The sequence below is a fragment of the Anas platyrhynchos genome, chromosome 1, assembly GCF_047663525.1.
Source record: "Anas platyrhynchos isolate ZD024472 breed Pekin duck chromosome 1, IASCAAS_PekinDuck_T2T, whole genome shotgun sequence".
Taxonomy (NCBI): domain Eukaryota; kingdom Metazoa; phylum Chordata; class Aves; order Anseriformes; family Anatidae; genus Anas; species Anas platyrhynchos.
In genome coordinates this window covers 202,125,235-202,144,919 of record NC_092587.1, presented here as the reverse complement: position 1 = coordinate 202,144,919, position 19,685 = coordinate 202,125,235, and the positions used below count along the sequence as shown (strand labels likewise).

Genomic DNA, 19,685 nt, shown 5'->3' with positions numbered 1-19,685 from the left:
ATTTTTTGACAGTACATTTGCTATTGTTTCTATTAATTCTGTGGTTGTTGAGATGAAACAATTAAAAGTTGTAACTGACATTCTTAAATATTTTCTTTAGTGTCTGTGACAATTGATTTTCTGGAGAGTCTTTAATAATGAAACAATTTGAAAAACATTGTTGATTGAGCAGAAGATGTCAACTAGGAGGGGTGATCAACTAGGTGATCATAGATTCATGGTGTGATTGTGGTTGAAGACACCTCTGGAGACCATTTGGTTCAATCCACTGCTTAAACTGGAGTAAACCAGAACATTGAGCATTGTCAGAGCATTATCCAGTCAGGTTTTGCTTATCTCCAGAGATGGAGATCCTACAACCTCTCTGATAGTCCTGACAAAAAATAATGTTTTGTTATGCTTAAATTTCCTGTACCTTGTGCCCAATTTTACATGTCCTATCATTCACACCACTGAGAAGAGTCTGGTGCCATTTTCTTTACTCCTCCCCAGTAGGTATTTATATACATTCATAAGCTCATTCCTGAGCCTCCTCTTTTCCAGGATGAACAGTCTCAGCTTCTCTTCATATGAAAGATGTTCCAATCTCTTAATCACCTTTGTCACCGTTCTGTGGACTTGTTACAGTGCCCATACCTCACTTTTATGGGGAAGCCTGGAAAAGGACACAGCGTTCTAGATATGACTCTCCACTGCTGAGTGAGGGGATATTTCTCTTGATCTGCTGGCAGTGTTTTGCCTAGTATAGCTCAGAAAGATGATGACCTTCTTTGTGGCAAGTTCACATTGCTGGCTCATGTCCAACTTCATATCCAATAGGATCCCCAGGTCTTTTTCTGTCAAGCAGCTCTCTATAAGCTGCCCTGGCCCTATGTTTGTGACTATTCTTCTCTAAGAGGCAGGTTTTGTCATTTCCCTATGTTGAACTCCATGAGGTTCCTTTCAGATCGTTTCTCCAGCCTGTCGAGGTCCCTCTGGATGAGGTCCCTCTCTCCCTCAGAGAGCACGACTCTCTGGCATATCAGACACACATACCAGTTTTGTGTCATCAACAAACTTGCAGAGAGTGCACTTTTTCTCACTGTCTAGGTCACAATTTGAGGAATAGATTGATAACAATGGCAAAAGTTGTTAGTGCAATATTCAAAGGCAGGCCGTTAATGAGAAATGGTTTCTTTAGTTTGTTTGTGTTTCTATCTACTCTCCAAACAAAAAGGAGAAAAAAGTGGTCAAACCAACCAGTAAGTGAAACCTTATAGATTGTCAGTGCAAGAATGTTAGGAAAAGGCAGATATACTTGAAGACAAATCAAACAAGGTGCTTATCACATCTATTGGTCTCATTGGTAAGATCCTGATCATCATCTACCAGATAATAAAAAAATAAAAAAGGCAAAAAGAGATAAGCATAGGCCCGAGTTGGGAATCCTGTTGAATATGATTAAAAAGATTGTTTTGCTTAATTTGGTAAACGAAAAGCAAATTGGAGATATAATTGCTTTCTATAGATATATCAGTTGGATAAACCACGGATATACGGGATGAAAAACTGATATAAAGACAAATCAACATAATATAGCTATGAATTTTAGGTTTAACCTTAAATAGATTAAAAATTAAATAGCTTAAGGAGGACTGAAGTTTTTGAACAACTTTCCAATCATAGTATTAGAGAGAAAAATAAGATTAGCTGGTTTTAAAATGGAGCTCAGTTAGTTTATAAGGAGTATAATAGTCTGAAATGTAAGGATTAAGACCCTAATTTATGAATTTCTTAACAGTCCCATGTTTCTACCTTATTATCTCTTAGGATCTAAAGGATAGAGAGAAACACTTCTTCCCTGTCTATCACATGATTCAATTGGAGATGTCTCCTACTTTGAGACGGAAGACAAAACTGCTTCCTCCAAGTTTTAAGTGGGAAACAAAATGGTGATTCCACCAGTCCCTATGGTTGAAAGTTAGAAACATGTTTAAAAGGAAAACAAGAACAGTAAAATTAAAAGCCCCAGATTTTACTGAATTAGCAAAGATTTTTTAGTTTGTTTTGCCTCTCTCTCCCCCTTTCAAAGAAAAGCCATTATCTTCCTTCAGCTTTCCCCGTTGCATTCTAAATTTCTTTCCCAGTTATGCTGCACTGTGACAGGGCTTGGTTGCTAATGTTCCTACCTTCTTGTAGGCAAAGGACATATGCAAATAACCAGGAAAGACTTTTATCAGTTGTTTGAGATAAGCTTTTTTTGTCACAATGATAAGGATAAAAAGAGTATGGATATAAAACATGGCTACAAAATATCCCCCCTTTTTTTTTTCCAAAGTAATTTAAAGTGGTAGGCAAGTATTATACAGCTATCATGGAATTCTGCATTCATCTTCTTGTTCTGCATTCCACTTTAGGAAGGAAATAAATTTTCATGAATCAAAATTTGGTTCATTGTGTCTGCATTTGATTCCAAGTAAAGGTTTGATTTATCATCATCACATTTGATTCAGTGACTGCAGATTTGATTGCAGTCACATATTCTGAGTTTAACTCTGACCATGTTGATTATTGTTCATGAACATGTGAAACAGGCCACTTTTAAAACACACACACACACACACAAATATCTCAAATAATATTATATAGAATGACAGATGAATGTATATGATGCTACTGATGTTTTTAGGTGATGTTGGTTGACTAAGGAAGAAAATATTTTTAGTTGTACTTGCTTTTCCTTGTCTTTCTTTGTCTTCTCTTTAAAATATAATTTCAAGAACAGTTTTTATTCCAAAATATTCTTGCCTTTTAAGACATAGTGAAATATTTATGAAACTAACTATTTTCCAGATGGGATGTTATTTCAACATAAACTAGAGGCAAATGTAAATCAGTGTTTTCATTGGCAGACAAGTTTAAGGTCCTGGTTAAGACTTGTTTAGATATTTACATGTGGAGTAGGTTTCAATATCTCTTTTACAATAAGTAGAGATCAAAATATACTCCATGTTTAGTTAACCAGAGACTAAGAGTTAATTTGGGGTGAACAGAATTACTTTCTAAGGTTCATTGAGTTTATTGTCTAGATCACTGTAACACATCTTGACACCTAAATGTATGTGTCTTCATCTGAGCCAAATTACACACAAAGTTTCTTTTGAAAATTATTTATCAGTAATGAATCCAAATTCATGGACATTTAAACCATAAATCAGGAGGAACAGCAGATTTAGTCGCATGCTGTGTGTCTCTCAACACTGTTGAGATTTCTGCGAGGAGAAGTGAGGTGTATCTCCAACCAGATGAAAAAGACAGGCAACCAGTAAATGAAATTGGATAAGGAAAAAGCTATTAGAGATCTTGATGGAAAGACATTTTGAAACTACTTAGCTCAAATATAAATACTTTCCCAGTATAATCATCTTGGACAGATTTTGGATGTCAGACATTCTTGCTGTACTGGGGAGGAACAAGCTGAAAGGTGAAGTTCTCCATAAGAAACTACAAGAGCTCTCTTGGGGGATGAAGTAGGTGGATTCATATTCTTATGTTCCGTCTTGATACATTAGCAGACCAGTACCCCTGACAGTGGGTGAGTCAATGAAAGCTCTTCCTTCACTGATTACGTGAGAGCATTCCTAACTATGTACTGTGTATGACATACTTACACCTTATCAAGTAATTTAACTCCTTGCTTTATTCTTGGGTCATTATCCACATTATCCCCTACAATTCCAGGCTCTTTTTTTTTTTTTTTTTTTTTTTTTTTTTTTTTTAAAGTGAGTTTTCTGAGCTAGCACTGGCATGAGATTCTAGAAATAGTTTTCTCCAAACATCATCCTTAATAGACAGTATTAATGAGACTCATCCAGATTTATCCATCCCAAATAATGTCAGCAGGTTTGATATACTCAGATATCCCTTACATCATGCAAAATATACTCTTGGCACCCTGCAAGGCTGCAACACAACTCTCACTTTATTTCAGGTATTTACAGACATAAACATGCACAAAAGGAAAGAAGTGAGCAAAGAGCTTTTCATGACTATCCTGCTTTATAAGAATGTATCCCTGAGGGGTGTCAATGTAAGTTACTCTCTACTTTGTTTATACCACCTATACTTCAGAGAGGGGGTGAAAAGAAAAAAAAAAAAAAAAAAGAAAAAGAAAAGAAAAAAAATCTATTTTAGTTAGAACAGTAGGTACTGAGCCTCCAAAGTCTTTTTTTTTTTTTTTTTTTCATTGTTGGTTCGTAATGCTCTGTAAGAAAATCTTAGTCTGAGACCTTGACATGACCCATGATGAACAATGAGGTGTGTGTGATTTTTTGGACTACCTTCAGGGCTGAGTTGCTTGGCTTTTAATCGGGTCAAGGCAGACTTATAATAGACTTTAATGTCATTTCTATTTTGTTCTTATTGCCATGATAGTGGCTCAGTTTGATAACACAATTTCAGAGCATTATCATGTAAGTAGCTTTCATATTGAATTAGCAAACTGTATAACAACAGGATAAGAAAACTAATGCAAGCTAGACAGCTCTTACAATACACTTCTGCATCTTTTCACTACAAAATGACATCTGTGACCTTTCTGTTCCCTTTTCAGTACACTCAGTCAGTATGAAAAGCTCTGCTCTACTGTTGAACGTAGATCACCACACCTATTAAATGTTGTTCTGCAGAACATGCATATTGGTCTGGTGGCCTAAATAAATAAATAAATAAATAAATAAATAAATAAATAAATGAATAAAGGTAACAATAGTACCTCGTCCAGTATTTCTGATTCCTTGTAAATATGCACAGTGTTATATAGCCAAATTTAGTGTACTTCTTTGTTCATGTTGTCTGCATTAGTTTGACACTGTGCATCCATAACGATTAGTGCTAGAACTGCGAACTGCCAGAGCAGATGACACCACTGCTTGCTTCAGATCAGAAACACATACTCGATTGCTGTTGTCAAATTAGTATCCAATACAGGCTTTATGTCAATTCTGTGTTGGCTGAAAGACAACAGGGAATATCTGATTCGGTAGGAAGCCGTGTGATAGAAGTTATTCTGCAGGTATTTTTCTAAGGGGCAGCCTGAGTTCAATTCAGCACTGCACTGGATGTTCTGTGAAGGGCTTCTTTTAAGTGTGTACTAAAGACAGATCTCTATTGTTCAGCAAGCAGCTGAAGCACTTGCCAGTCCTGAGCTGGCACTTAAAAATGTTTTCTCCAACTTGACCTATGAGTTAGGTCATTGGCAGTCCCTTAGAGTTCTTCCTCAAAATTCATCTGGGGCAAGGACAAGAAAATAGCTAGCAATTGCAGCGTATCCTCTCTCTCTCTGTCTATGGAAACTAAATCCAGTGTATTATGAACATGTAGGCATTGAGGCTTCAGAGCCAGGCTGTCTCAAAAATTAACCCATTCAAGGAAAAGTTTACTCTTTTTCTTTTGCACAATAAATGAGCCATCTCAAATTGTATTCAGTTTTTCAGCATTTAAGTACATACACACATTTTAATTATGTAATGCTATTTTAAATAATCATCTACTAATTCATTTTAGAACTATACCTGCACATTTCTTTATCCTCTGTATCTCTCAACAAAACTGCTTTGTAGGCACGCATTTGTTTTCACTTACAGATATGAAAGTTTCTATGGGAGGGGCACTTTAGCTATTCAAAATACTGCCTTATTAGTTACTTTATTAGATTAATTATTAAATTAATCATTTACCACAGTTTTCACTGAATACTTTTGACCACCTGACATGTTCCAAGGATTTTTCTGTGTTTCTTTTCTGATTCAATAAGATAACTGTCATCTCTGGTATATAGTTTGGCTACAGATTATTGACAGACTGTTGGCTACTGTGATTTATGATGGCTCCAGTAATTTGCAGAGTTGTTCACACAGAATACATGACAGTAATTGAGCTTGTGTGATATATTCACAAACACAAATGTAATGTTTTTGAGTACAGGAAAATATGATTTTGTTGGCAACAGTGGCACAATACAGTGTCTGCTGTACAGTTTTGGCAAAAAAAAAAATATACATGTATATATATATTTCTACTGTCAGGACTTCTTGGTCTATTTTTCTGTATGTTGATTTTGGTAAGTAGTAACTATTCTTTTTATACTGATGTTCACTGAGGTATCGGTCACATTGTTAAAAAAAATAAAGAACAAAAGAATAAAAGAAGATAAACAAGAATATAATGGCTACTCTGGAATTATGCCACACGAGAAGTACAAGAGAAAAAAAAAAAAAAAAAAGAAAAGAAAAAAGTTTACTACCTGGTATGGACCAGAACAAGGTAAAAGAAGGAACCTGATAAATAAATGGCTGATTCATAAAAAAGAAATTGACTTTTTCTGTAATTCACCCACCACCACCATCCCTTCTGTTATTTCACCTTTGAAAGTTTATGTCCAGTGGGTGCTGATAGTATAATGCTTCAATTAATTTTCCAAACAAATCAAGGAAGGGTAACATGGCACTGGCTTGATGTCCCTAGTATAGGCAAGTATAGGAAATATTAACCCGGAGATCAAGGAACCTGAAAATACGTATCTGCTATCTCTCAAGGATCTGAGTACCTTAGCTTTATTGAAATTAACCTAAGGATTGTGTTCAAAGGTCCCCTTTTATAGATAGAATATTTCAGGGCAAAGATTTCTAAGCTTTTCTACTGCCAGGATACCACTAGATGGGAATTTGCATGCAGGTAATCATTAAAAAAGGGGTTGTGTATGGCCTACTGAAAGATGAGAAATCTGTGACAAAAATCCACTAAAATAAAGTGCCTTAACCTCATGGTCATCTTTCCTCTCAAAGAAGCAATGGCCAGATTTTCAAACCCTAGGCACAACCACTATACTCATGGCACCAACATGTCTTGGGCAGAGCAGCACACCTTAAATCAGCTGAATGCTAGTGACAGTACATCTCTAATCCTTGGTGGGTGAGGTTTCTCCATACAGATATTATTTACATTTGACTCTTAAAGATGAGGAATGAGGGGAGTTTTCGACTTAAGTGATAGAAGGGGAAAAGAGTGAATGCTCACAATGTTATATTTGATTCCTTGTTTTCCGAATCTCTGGCTATATCTTAAAGGAAGGAATCTATAATGGTAATCTGTAATTCTGTGCAGAAAGCCTGAATTTCTGAGGATATAACTTGACTGTTTCCTGTTTGACATGCTCTGTTTTCACTGAGCTAAAAGCAGGCAAAATACAGATCGGGAATGGATTTTGTAATAAGCTCATAGCAACAGAGATACTTCTTTGCATTTCCTCCTCAGAGAACCTGGCAAACAAAGAATGGTGTTATGAAATAATCAACTGATTTAAGTGGCATATGAAGCTTAGCAGTAGGGTTTTGCTTTGTGAACCTGTTGTGCAGGGAGAGCAGCTGTAATTTAATGGATTAAACTTGAGCCTAGGAGATAACAAACTCCAGTTTGCCACACGAATCTGCCCCTTGGCAACAATGTGAGTTTATGCTGGAGGCTGGGGCCTCTCAGAACCTCAGATACATGGCTTATTTTTACAGCATGGAAAGCAAGGCTGTTTTCTAGAAGTTAAACAGGTGAATAAGGCAATAGGAAATCTAAATTACTGAAAAAATGGGTTTGATCAGAGGTGTTCTGTGTCACAACTTCCTATCCTGTGTTTTCATATATGATAGGAGCATTTCATGAGGGGGAAATAAATAAAATAAAATAAAATAAAATAAAATAAAATAAAATAAAATAAAATAAAATTCCAATCCTTCTTCTAGAACACCAATTTGTATCTCAAAGGTTCTTTGGTTTTAAAACCATTTTCAGTTTTGGCCTGAAAGATAAACAGTTCAAGACTTCCCCTGGGATATGCTAGTTTGGTACATTCCTGTCTTGTTTGTTAGAATTTTGCTTTCACAGAAGTCAACATTTCACTTAAAATTCCTACTTTTTTCCCTATTTTTTTTTAGCCTGATCTTTGACAGCTCAAGGTTTTCAAGGGACCGTCTGTTTTTCAAAATTCTCTCGTTTTTTCACATTAGCATATAACAATGAAAGTTAGATGTTACTTGTAGACCACTTTAGCAGAATTAATTAAGAATAATTACACAACATCAGAAACATGGGATATTCTTATATACCCTACAGTATTAAGCCTCAGCAAATTTTATTTATCCTCACTACAGTGCTTTTTCTCAACTCTACACACACATTTCTTTGCAAGCTCATGGAAAACTGTCCTGTCTGACATGGCCTAATGTCTGCAGCTTATCTAGTTCCCTTTCATCCAGAATTAGGAGAAATAACTTCTGTGGATTAACTGAAATATAGTCAAGTTGGCTCTTTCCAGAATTACCAGATTATTTATTTATTTATTTGTGTATGTGTTTAATCTCCCACATACCCATTTATATCATATTCACTTTCTCACCCCATATAACCTTCTTCCTGAAAAACTGCTCATAACTCCACTGAAGTAGGTAGGTAGGTAGGTATATGATAGATAGATAGACAGACAGACAGACAGCTAGATAGATAATGCTAAGAGAAATGGATGTTGCTCACTGGAATAGAAATTAAACTCATGGTGATGTAACTACATAATATACTAACATCCATGTTGTTTGAACCAGGGGAGCAAGAACTTATTTCTCAGAGACTGAGAGCTGGAATGGTAAGTGGAGTTTCCATCATTCTATGCGGCCATAATGACAAATTAGTCTATTCTGTGTATCACTCAGAGCAGAATTTAATTAAGAAACAATGGTATCAAAAATGCATCCTCACGTTGAGTTTTATCATAGCTTAAAAGACCTCAGAAGAAAATCCATCACAACTTAACATTCTTTGTTCCAGGTTGTTAGTTACACTTGCAGATAAAATAAGTACATGGTTCAGAGGCTAATTTTGTCTATCTTCAGCTCCTAGGTAATGTATATTCTTGATCTTCTCTCTATTAGTTTAAAGGACTTTTGCTATTAGAAAACTTTCCCATATACAGGTGATAGTCTTGAACTTTTATATGTAAAAATTCATTATCTGCATTACTTCAGTCTTTCTGTCTTCTACTGAAATGTCCTGGTGAAATATTCCTGATGTACAGTCAATCAGACTCCTTTCTGATCTTTTCTTCTCCCTCACCTTTCTACCCCCAAATAATTCCACACAAAGGTGTCTTCAGAGGTGTCTTCACTTAGGTGTCTTCAGAGCACAGCAAAAGAGAGCCACAGTGAATAGGAATTTACCACTATTATTCTTAGGCATCATCCTTCCACTATTTACCACTTTTTTTTTTCATAGTTTTCATGTCTTTGGACCTTCAAAACTTCACGAATTGAAAAAAGCTGATGGAAGAGAAACTTCATAAGCATTTTATATTTTTAGCTTAAAAATGAATTTTATTGTATGTTTTCACCCCCAAGAAGTGGGATATGAAAATATACAGCACATCCAAGTTGATATATATATATATATATATATATATTATTGTTGTATAGCATAGGGTATATGTATTTATTTATTTATTTATTTGTCTGACATATGTAGAAAATACTCAAAGAAGTTTCCTTCTCAAAGTTCTTTCTTTAGGGACTTTGCTGAAAGACAAGAAAATCAATTGTATATATAGCAACACTTCATTTCAGGCATGGGCTGAAGCACATACTTAACAACAAATCTGTTTCTATGGAACGCAGGTGAGCACAATAAAAATAAACAATAAATTGTCTTGCACTTATATAGCAAATTCTAGGTACTGTTTTCAAAAAGCTTTGGAGTGATGGACATAAGCCCTTTTATCACCACAGGACAATGGAACACTTAAGATGATAGATTAGAAGCCCCGCATATAAGAGATCTAAACTGAGATGAACTTAAGATATGGTTCCTCCTTGCCCTATTTACAGTGCTTTTTCACAAAACCTACCAATCTTTGTGTATTGGGTTTACATGGCAAGGTTTTAGTACTGGGGGACTGCAGGGGTAGCCTCTGTGAGAAAAATCCAGAAGCTGCCCCATGTTAGTTAAGGGCCAATTTCAGTTGGCTCCAAAAGGGACTTGCTGCTGGCCAGAGTCAAGCCAATAGGTGAAGTTGCTTGCACCTCTGTGAGAGCAGAGTTAAGAAAGGGAAAACTAGAACTGCTGCACAACAGCATCTGGGAGAGTGAGGAGTGAGAAGTCCTGCAGCCCCCAGGGTGAGTGCAGAAGGAGGGCAGGAGGTGCTCCAGGCACACAGCACAAGTTCCCCTGCGGCCCATGGAGAGGCCCCTGGTGGAGCAAGCTGCCACCCCATGGTACAGAGCCATGTGGGATCAGTTCCTGAAAAGCTGCAGCCTGTGGGCAGCCCCCACAGGCTCAGTTCGGGAAGGACCCCTTGTTGGGGCAGGGGCAGAGTGACCGTGAAGGAGCAGTGTAGATAAAGCATCAGGGACTGACCGCAGCCCACATTCCCCATTCCCCTGCTCACCTCGGTAGGTGTAGTTGGAAGAGTTTTTAGTTTGCTTTTAGTTCTCACTGCTCACTATTCTACAATTTTTGATAATTAATAAATTACATAGATCTCCCTATGCTGAGTCTGTTTTGCCTGTGACCATAACTGTTGAGTGATCTTCCTGTCCTTTTTTCAACCTCTGAGCTCTTTTCATTCTATTTTCTCCCCCTTTCTCTCTGAGGAGGGAGTGTAGTTGTGGTGGAGCTCAGCTGCCCAGCTGAGTAAATCACCACATCTTGTGTGGATCAGAGCTAGTTTAATTCCTTTTGAATTCAGTTTTAAGATAAATTATTCCATAGCTGCATTTGCTGAATAATGTATTTGGATGAAGGCTGCTTATCCAGCTCTATAAATGTACAATGTTTGAAGCTGCATGTGAATATACACTATGAGAAGATTAGTACTAGAAGCACTTCATTGACAATTCATAGCAAACAATCAGTTATCAAGTCACATGATAGCAAGGTATTTGATCACAACAACATCACTGAAATGCAAAAAGTGATTTTTCTAAAGAAGTTATGGAAGTTTGTTCACGTATATACAGTTATACTACTATGGCTGTCAACTTTAAAATAATGAGTTATCGTACAAAAAAGTAAACAAACGAAACATACTGGTGGGAAAAAATATATATATTTTGAGTCAGCTATTTGAATCCTAGCACTTTGGTATAAGATCTAACACTTTAACTCTTGAAACCTCAAGATCTTTCAGCCTACTCAGCTGACAACAAAGTTTATCACCAAACTAAAATATACTTTTATATTTAGTTAATGCCTCAGAGATGAAGAAAAATATTCTGCATGTTCAGTAGTTTTAAACTATCTTTACTTTGTGTCAGTAAATTTTTCCCCAGAGTATGTGGGTATCAGAAGGTCATCACTGGAGCCTTTCTTACTATTATTATCAACAGTAATTTATAACACATTCTTCTTAGAATTCACCTCTCAGAATGAGGAAGGCATTGAACAAATATTTCTCACAGTAAGGTGACTTAGAAGAAGATATGCAACAATCTGAATTAGTGACTCATTTTAGATTAATTACAAGCTGAGTACAGAGTATTCAAAGAAGACACAGTAATCCATAAAGATAACACAAGAAGTCTTGGTGATTTAGTTGCTGCAGTTGAATAACGTAAATATGAACTCAAACAGAAAACTAGGAACAGAAAATAAAGCAAAGGAAGGGCCAGTATTCGGTTGGTGTTTACATACACATGCATCCCGGAATTGTGAAAGTCAAAGGCTTTCTTTCTCAAAAATCCAGTGATGAAAGGGAAGAAAGTTCCAATGGTATTGAGCAGAATGATGTAGAGAGGATGAGAAGCCTCAGACTCTGACACCCTGAATTCTGTGATATAATTCATTTTTGGACTACAAAAGTTAAAAGTCAAAATAAGCTAAAATATAAGGAAACGTAATGAAAGAAGGTAACATCAGTGCTCCAGGGGTAATCTGAGAATCATCCTAGGGTTCTCACTTTTGCTTACAACAGCAGTTTGGAGCTAGAGATGCTGACACAGATAAAGATGTTCAAACACAAGGTGAAACAAAGACATCTAAGAGTCTTGTCCCTTAATCTGGTAATTCACATAGGCTTTTCTCTACAGTGAACAAGAAAGGCAATGTATCTCTGAAGACTTCTAGAGGGTCAGCCTGAGATTTTAACCTTCTCCCACTGACTCTGGAAACCTAATCAAGTCACTTCCATGTCAATGAGATGCAGCAGGCAGAGGGACCAGACAGAAGGAGAAATTTAATAGATGTCTATGTGTTCATAACATTTCCAAAATGATTAACTTTCTTTTGAGAGAATGTGGTTTGGAGATGACTTTTGGAATAATTGCAGGCTGGTTGTAGTACGTGCCAGGAAGGAGGGAACCTAAGATCTTAGTTTTTCACAGCTTTAGAGAATTTAAGCCAAGAGATACTATATCTCAGCATAATCTCTTTCAGGGGATAATTATGACAAAATTACTTTCCATTCTTTCTGCTTGTGTAGAGCCATGGCACAAGAAAAATACAGGTCAAGCGAATGTTTAAAAATAAAAAAGGGAATTAAAAGGGAGAGTGTTTGAAGCTGTAGTGCAAACATGACTTACAAATCAAAGTAAGTTTTTAGATTACCTCTTTTATCTGTTCTTACATAATTTAGCTGAGAGAGAAGTAATTAATTATTCAACAGACACAGTCATATTGCTGTACATCTCCAGTAACACTACTTTGGATTCGTAGAAGAAACCCATTGTGTCTCTATCAGGAGAAACGTGCTTTTTTGTCCATAGATATTCAAATTGCACATAAATGGCATGTTAGGAATCTGAAACTTATTGTTTGACCACCAGCATAAAAGTTTATTTATTTATTTATTTATTCATTGATTTATCAAAAGTGGTCAACAAATAGTTATTTACAATCATTACACATCTTTTTCAGGTAGATTCAGAAGTTCATCAGAAAATGTTTATTTCCTGCAGTCCTGATTAGGGACAGGTAATTATAATAGATAGGCCCATGTTATGTTCTTTAAGAAGATAAATAAGTCTAGAAATTCCTAATTTTTTCCTGATGTCATTTCTCAGGGTGCATGTATTTCATCTCATTTTAGTCTTAAGCATACATCTTACACATGCAGAGTTTGAATAATTTTCCACATCACTGTTTACATATGTAAACAGCTACATTTTATTTCCTCTCTTCCTTTCTTATCTTAATCCAACAGAATTAAAATATTTGGGTGATTATCTCTATTCTGGAAGGGAAATAAATAGTGTAAACACAGAAAAGAACAGGAGAGTTTGAGGGACCAACAGGGGTGAGAACAAGAACTAAAGAACATAAGGAGAAAGAAAAAAAAAATAAGAACAATCTTAAAGGAGACAAGGAAAAATTAGAAAGAAAATAGAAAGACAGCAGTCTACAAGAAGAATGGTCTAACATGTGGGGTAAGAGAAAAGTGACATGGGGAAATGCAGGAAAGGGCAATAAAGCAGAACTGACTGAAGTAGGTTTTGAAAGGGAAACTTCAAATATCTCAAGGTCTCAGCATGTGGCTTTTTTTTCCAACACTTTCACAAAGAAAGAAAAAATAATGTTTGTAATCTTCCCACAAAAGTAAAAGTACCAATCTACCAAAAACAATACTGTCTCAGATCATGTGCTTATTAGAATAAAGTAAATATGGGAATAAACCCAGCTTGATTTCACGAGTAGGCATTTGCAATAACAGCAGTAACAACAACAAAACCAGTCAGGATTTTAAGAGAAAGTATTAAGAAAGAGAGATGATAAATGAAGAATTAAATATTTTTATTTGTTTTCTTAAAATAAGAAGGGCAGACTTCAAAAGTAAGGGAAAAGAGTAAAAGGAAATACAAAGTTAGGAAAAAAATGAAATGAAAATATGACACTGAGAGGGAAAAAAGGTGTGGCAGAGTACAGAAAATCTAGTCTAATCACCTAGCAACCCATTTTTTAATTTGTGAATTCGCTCATCCATCTTAATCTCATCACGATATCACATCTGAGTGCCTAAAGGCCAGAAATGGTTTAATTTAACCTCTCCTCCCCAACAGGCAACTGAGGGATGATGATATCAATTAATTATTCCTGTTCAGCAGTTTGCCTCTGTTTTTCCTTATGACAGCACAAAAAAAAAAAAAAAAAGCAATGAAACATTCCATGTGTGGTTCCCACTTCAGCTATACCTACTTCTGCACTTTGGCACTATTACCTTTGGAAGAAGGGTGAGAAGGTTCCCACTTCAGCTATACCTACTTCTGCACTTTGGCACTATTACCTTTGGAAGAAGGGTGAGAAGGGTGCACCATGGCCCCGGGATGTTTACCTGCAGTGCACAGTGACAAAAAAAAAAAAAAAGGATTCCAAAGTAGATAGCATGATTTGAACAACTTGCCTTCCTTTCTCTCCCTTTTCAGGAGCTCATATAAAATCACAAAGTGGCTACCATCCATAAAAGTGCTCTGCCTTCTGATGAGAAACTGTCCTGGTGCCTTCATACACAGGTAAACTGAGCATAGATATTACTCAGTATATGGTACTGATAGAAGAGAGGGGATATGGCCTCTCAGGATGGAGATGAGCAGTGTTTTAGGAATGAGACATTCTGACCTCTGAAATTCTTGAGTATCAGGAACTCTGGCTTTATGAGTGTCCAGATTCTTTTCCATCTTGGCTTGTCCAGTAGTTGATTTTCATTATGATTACCTTGGCCAATGTAAAGTATTTTTGAATCATTGCAAAGACATAAACATTAAGAAAATGAAACGTCTGTTTGAAATTTAAGAAGCATTCAGCTACAATATGATATTAACATGAAAAATATTAGCTAATAGATAGCTAATACTATCGAGTGTAGTTTGAATACTTTTTGAACAGATGCACATTCTTTCTGAAACTGATTTTTTTTGTTTTGTTTGTTTTGTTTTCTATTTTGATTTTTGTTTATTTTCATTTCATTTATTCATTTTTAATCTATTATTTTAATTATTTTTACTTGGGATTTTTATTATTATTTTTTAATTATACATTTATATATTCTCAAAACTTGTCATTACTAAAGTATTGATCAGATTTACTTTCTTTATGGTGTGAACTGGATACAGACAAAAGATTGCTACAATTTGGTGCATGATATTTTGTTATAAAATAATAATCAGCAAACTTAAAAAAAAATAGCAGAAAAAATATTTATATATTAGAACTGAAGAGAATACAGACAATTATTTTAGGAAGGGAAAGGTTGAAATCTAAATACCAGGGAAAGATCAGAAAATAAATAGGATACAGCAACTTCTGTAGAAGAAGAAATGAAAATAAATTGAAGCTTGGGGAAAAGATGGAAAGAGAAAGGACAAAACTAATATTTTATTTAGTGATTCATTATTCTAAAATTCTAATTTATGTATACATCTATTCCAGTCTATGTTGTGTATAACAAAACTTTCATCAATACAATATAAAGACATCAAGTGCTTGAGCTTTGTCTTCGTTTCCCCTGGAGGCACTAAAGGATATTTTATTAATCATTGCTCCTGCTTCACATCTCTCCCTTCTGAAGGTGAGGAGACAGTGACAAAGCTGAGAAGAGGCCAGTATTTTCATATGTGGCTCTGATCCCTTTGTCTTTAGACTGACACCAACAATGGGTTTGGAGACACCTACAGCGAAATGAACTCTATGAGGAAAATAGTTTAGCCAGATCCTCCTGATCAAGCTAATTAATAAATAGATTAATAATCCCTCATTTCTTTCAGAAGGCTTTCTTTTCATGCCAAATGGAGAAAGGGCCGACAGAGCTGTCACTGTGTGGCTCTTCTGATCATATTCCATATTGGTAGGGTGTGCAGGAGCAGATGCCCCATCACTTGCTGTGGAGTAGGACTGCACTGCGACATGACCAGTGTGGCTTCCATCTGCTTCCCTGCAAAACTTCACAGACAAGGCTCTCAGGGGACTCCTGGGTCTCTATTGATGCAGCATGCACAGTACTGAGCAAAAGAAAAATCATGTGGGTCTGGACATGACGAGAGTCTGAGTCTTACGGTACACTGTACTGCTCCTCCAAACACTGTGTCAATCATTCACCTTCCCTGATACGCAGTTTGACCCCACTATTTACACATGTTAATAATCATATTGCTTCATATGGGACAGTATAATCATTCATTCATGCCTCTTATTTCTATTAACATATATTATTTTGTCAACAATATTTTAAAATATTAGTTTAAAGCATTGTATTCACCATTTATCTCGTAATTTTAAATAGTGATTTCAAATCATTTTATAAATATATTAGTACTATTTTTCAAACACTGAAGCTGAAACACTCCAAGACTAAGTGAATCACCCTCTTCATTAATTTTACAGATTGGACTGAAACTCTCACCATAGTGATTTATAATCTAGCATTATCCAAATTTCTGCAGAGTAGATAAACAGCTTAAAAACATCTGAGCTGAGAACCTCAGAGTAGAATCATCTAACACATTATTTGATAAAACATGACAGGATTTGTTGAAGAACATATTTCATCAACCACATGTGAAACTTCATAGAAGCATAAAGTATTAAAAGAAAATAGCCTTAGAAACAACTCACACCTACTCAGAACAACAGCAAATCATGTAAAAAGGCAGATTTGTATTCAGAATAGTCAACTCAACAAGAAAGAGACTTTCTGCGGTGGACAGGTGGATCCACATGCTTACATCCAATTACATTGTAATCACCAACTTACTAAAAAAGGTTTAAGAAACAAAAAATAAACAAACTGATATAAAGTATGCTTTGAACAAAAGAAAGTTTTAAAGGAAGATTTAACTGTTAAGTTGCTATGCATATACTAGAATTCTAACACAAACCTCATTCAAAATATAATTACAATTACATTAATTAGTTATATGTCACCTTATCTTAATTTTCCCCCAGGTTATCTTCTAACTAGTTTTGCATGCTTAGAAGCATGTTCTGTTAAGTCTTGTGCAGCATGTGTTTCAGCCAATTTTAAGCTTCTCAGGTGAAAAATTCTTTAGATGAGAACTGATATTCGTGAGTTCTGTATCTGTTGTCTCTGTTTTAGTCCCACTGTCTTTCATTCAAAAGTATCATAAATTCAGCAGTCTTAAACAGTGAATATGAAATCACATCTTGTACTTGATTTGGTATTTAAGTGTATTGTTTCCTTTCACTGCATTCTTGTTCTTCCTCTTTATTAAATCAGATTGTGAGAGAGCAAGAGTGGTATATTAAAAAAATAAAAAGCAAAAGGTAAAAATGCATATTATTTCAGATGTTATGAAATGTTAAGGAGATTTAGTCACAGAAATCCCTCAGAGACTACAACATTTGATAAAGAGCAAAGATGTTGAAACAATAAATTCATAAAATCTTTCCTCCGGATGTATAACTTGAGAGTTTTAAAACTTTAATATAAGTCTTAGGGAGTCACACTTTCCAAATGACATTTAAAATGCTGGCAAAACATCCTGAATGCCAGTTTCAGCTTTGAATTGACTATGATCAGGATAACAGAGTGTATTGAAGGATATGCTCCAGCTACTACTAAAGATACTGCAACCTTCACAGCATCTTGACTTTGAGAAGTTGACAGTGTCAAAAGAATTTGAGCTGCAAAACTGGAAAGATATAGGATCAGGAAAGAAATAATGGATTTAATGACAGTTAGGTGAACATCTATCAAAGGATCCCTGAAACTATCTACATAGCATTGCATATTCTTGGTGTGTTTGCACAGAGAAGTAATTAATAGGGCTGAGGTTACCACAGATAGTACCAGAGGAAAAAAGCAACCAGCAAAGTAAAGAAGAAGAATGTACAGATGTGAACTGTCCCAGTCACTGATGTGTACTGTGCTATTCTCTCTACAGTTCCCGGTTGAGCTGCAGAGGTATGTGCTGGGTGTAGTCCATAAGAAAGGAAGAGAAGTCACGGAAGAGACCACCAGTGATCCTAGAAGCAGCTGTGGAACCATCCCAGTTATTCTGAGCTTGATTTGCAGGAACAACCATTGGGTGACATTGATTATTTTAGCACAGTAGAGGACATAGAGCCAGGTACTGAACCACAAACTGGCATGGTTTACAAACATCCATACAGCACCAAAAGCTTTGTACACAGAAGCCAACTTGAAAACATCCGTAAAATAGAGACTGTGAATGTACATCATTACAGTCACCTGCAAGATAAATCTTGATGTACTCAGGAAGATCAGAATCATATCAGCAGCAGAGATTTTTTTGCTTTTGATCCAGTTAATGCTATTAACAGCTGTAATAAATCCATTTCCCATAAATCCAACAACAACTTCAATAGCTACAATACACATTGAAATGATGAGAACTGGAGGCAACATCTTGCTGCTTTGGTCACCTCTGCCTGATTACCTTGTGAAGCTGTGCAAAAGATGAACAGATCAGACAGTATATGACTAGCCCCAGCCCCAGTCTGCTCGCCTTATATCAAGGAACAAGACATCTGGAAATGATATTATGTTTGTTGATGCTGTTTCTGAGCTTGCAAATCAGAGAAGGATTTAATAATTAATTCTAAATTTTTACATGCATAAGATTTGCCTACGTTTTTCATTAGGGATGTGGAATTGTCAGGTGTATTAACTGCCCTATCTTTTATGCAATTATTTATATTCCCACCTGGAGTGACAGAAGGCTCTGGCTCTGTGATTATGACTGTACCTGACAATGTGGAAGAAGTTGTATCAAGCAACCCAACACAGCCAGCAGCATGTCAGGAGATAACAACAGGTTTTATATTATATCAATTATCTTTCATATTGTTTTGAAACTCTGTCAAGTATGACCACAGTAGTTAATCACCACCATTTTAACATGGTGAAGATTGTACAGCCTTGTCCTATTTTGGGGGAGCACTCCAGACAAACAAGCTACCCTATTGTTATTATTTATTGCTTCATACAATTACACACTTCTGATGTGTTCATGTAAATGGTCACTTCTATGACCATCTCTTGTAATGATCACATATATGGGATCAAAAGATGACAGTGACTGGTTGTATAATGAGGAAACTTATGACAGCAGGATAGCAAAGGAGAGCAGTACATCAAGCAGAACACTGTTAAAGTCCCCAGCTAGTTTCACTGCCATGACCTCTATCCCACCTGTGTTTCACAGGGAAGTTCCTTCTCTATACAGGAGATCTGGACCTCTTTTTCTTTATAGAATGAAAGTCTGCCATCCATCTGCATATGTGTGCCCTCTTTGGCTAGCTGCTGCAATTAGTCCATGAGGATTGGAGGGGAAGTGGTGGTGGTGTTAAAGCCCACAGTGCATTATTGCTAACTTAAAAAGAAATATGTCTAGATTTATGAAACAATTTATCCTCATTTTCTCAGCCACAATCCCATTAATTCAATCTATGAATGTAATATTGGTGTGTTAATCTTGTAAATATATATATTTTTTTAATTAGAGAAATATGAAAGAACACATGAATACTTTGACATCATGGAAGGAAACAAAATCATTTGGCTACTGAAAAGTACTTTACTTAGGCAGTAAAGTTTTTATGATTTTTTTTTGTGGAAGGTTGACATATACTTCTGGAGTCCATTTCTCAGTGGAGTAAGATGATTCAAAGTGAAAGGCAAACCAAACTTCTCAATGTGATAAAAC

General features: G+C 35.9%; 2 protein-coding genes across 3 annotated transcripts in view; both read right to left on the bottom strand.

Annotated features, from left to right (window-relative positions):
* TENM4 (teneurin transmembrane protein 4) overlaps positions 1–19,685 on the bottom strand; it is a 1,639,674-nt gene that overhangs the window by 1,455,010 nt on the left and 164,979 nt on the right. The window lies entirely within an intron of this gene.
* LOC101791999 (taste receptor type 2 member 40) lies at positions 17,450–18,385 on the bottom strand. Its single transcript, XM_021275552.3, has one exon. The coding sequence runs from the start codon at positions 18,383–18,385 to the stop codon at positions 17,450–17,452; it is 936 nt and encodes a 311-aa protein (XP_021131227.2).

Bases quoted from the DNA above. Each gene is read 5' to 3' on its own strand.
- LOC101791999 (XM_021275552.3), bottom strand. From the start codon at position 18,385: ATGTTGCCTCCAGTTCTCATCATTTCAATGTGTATTGTAGCTATTGAA.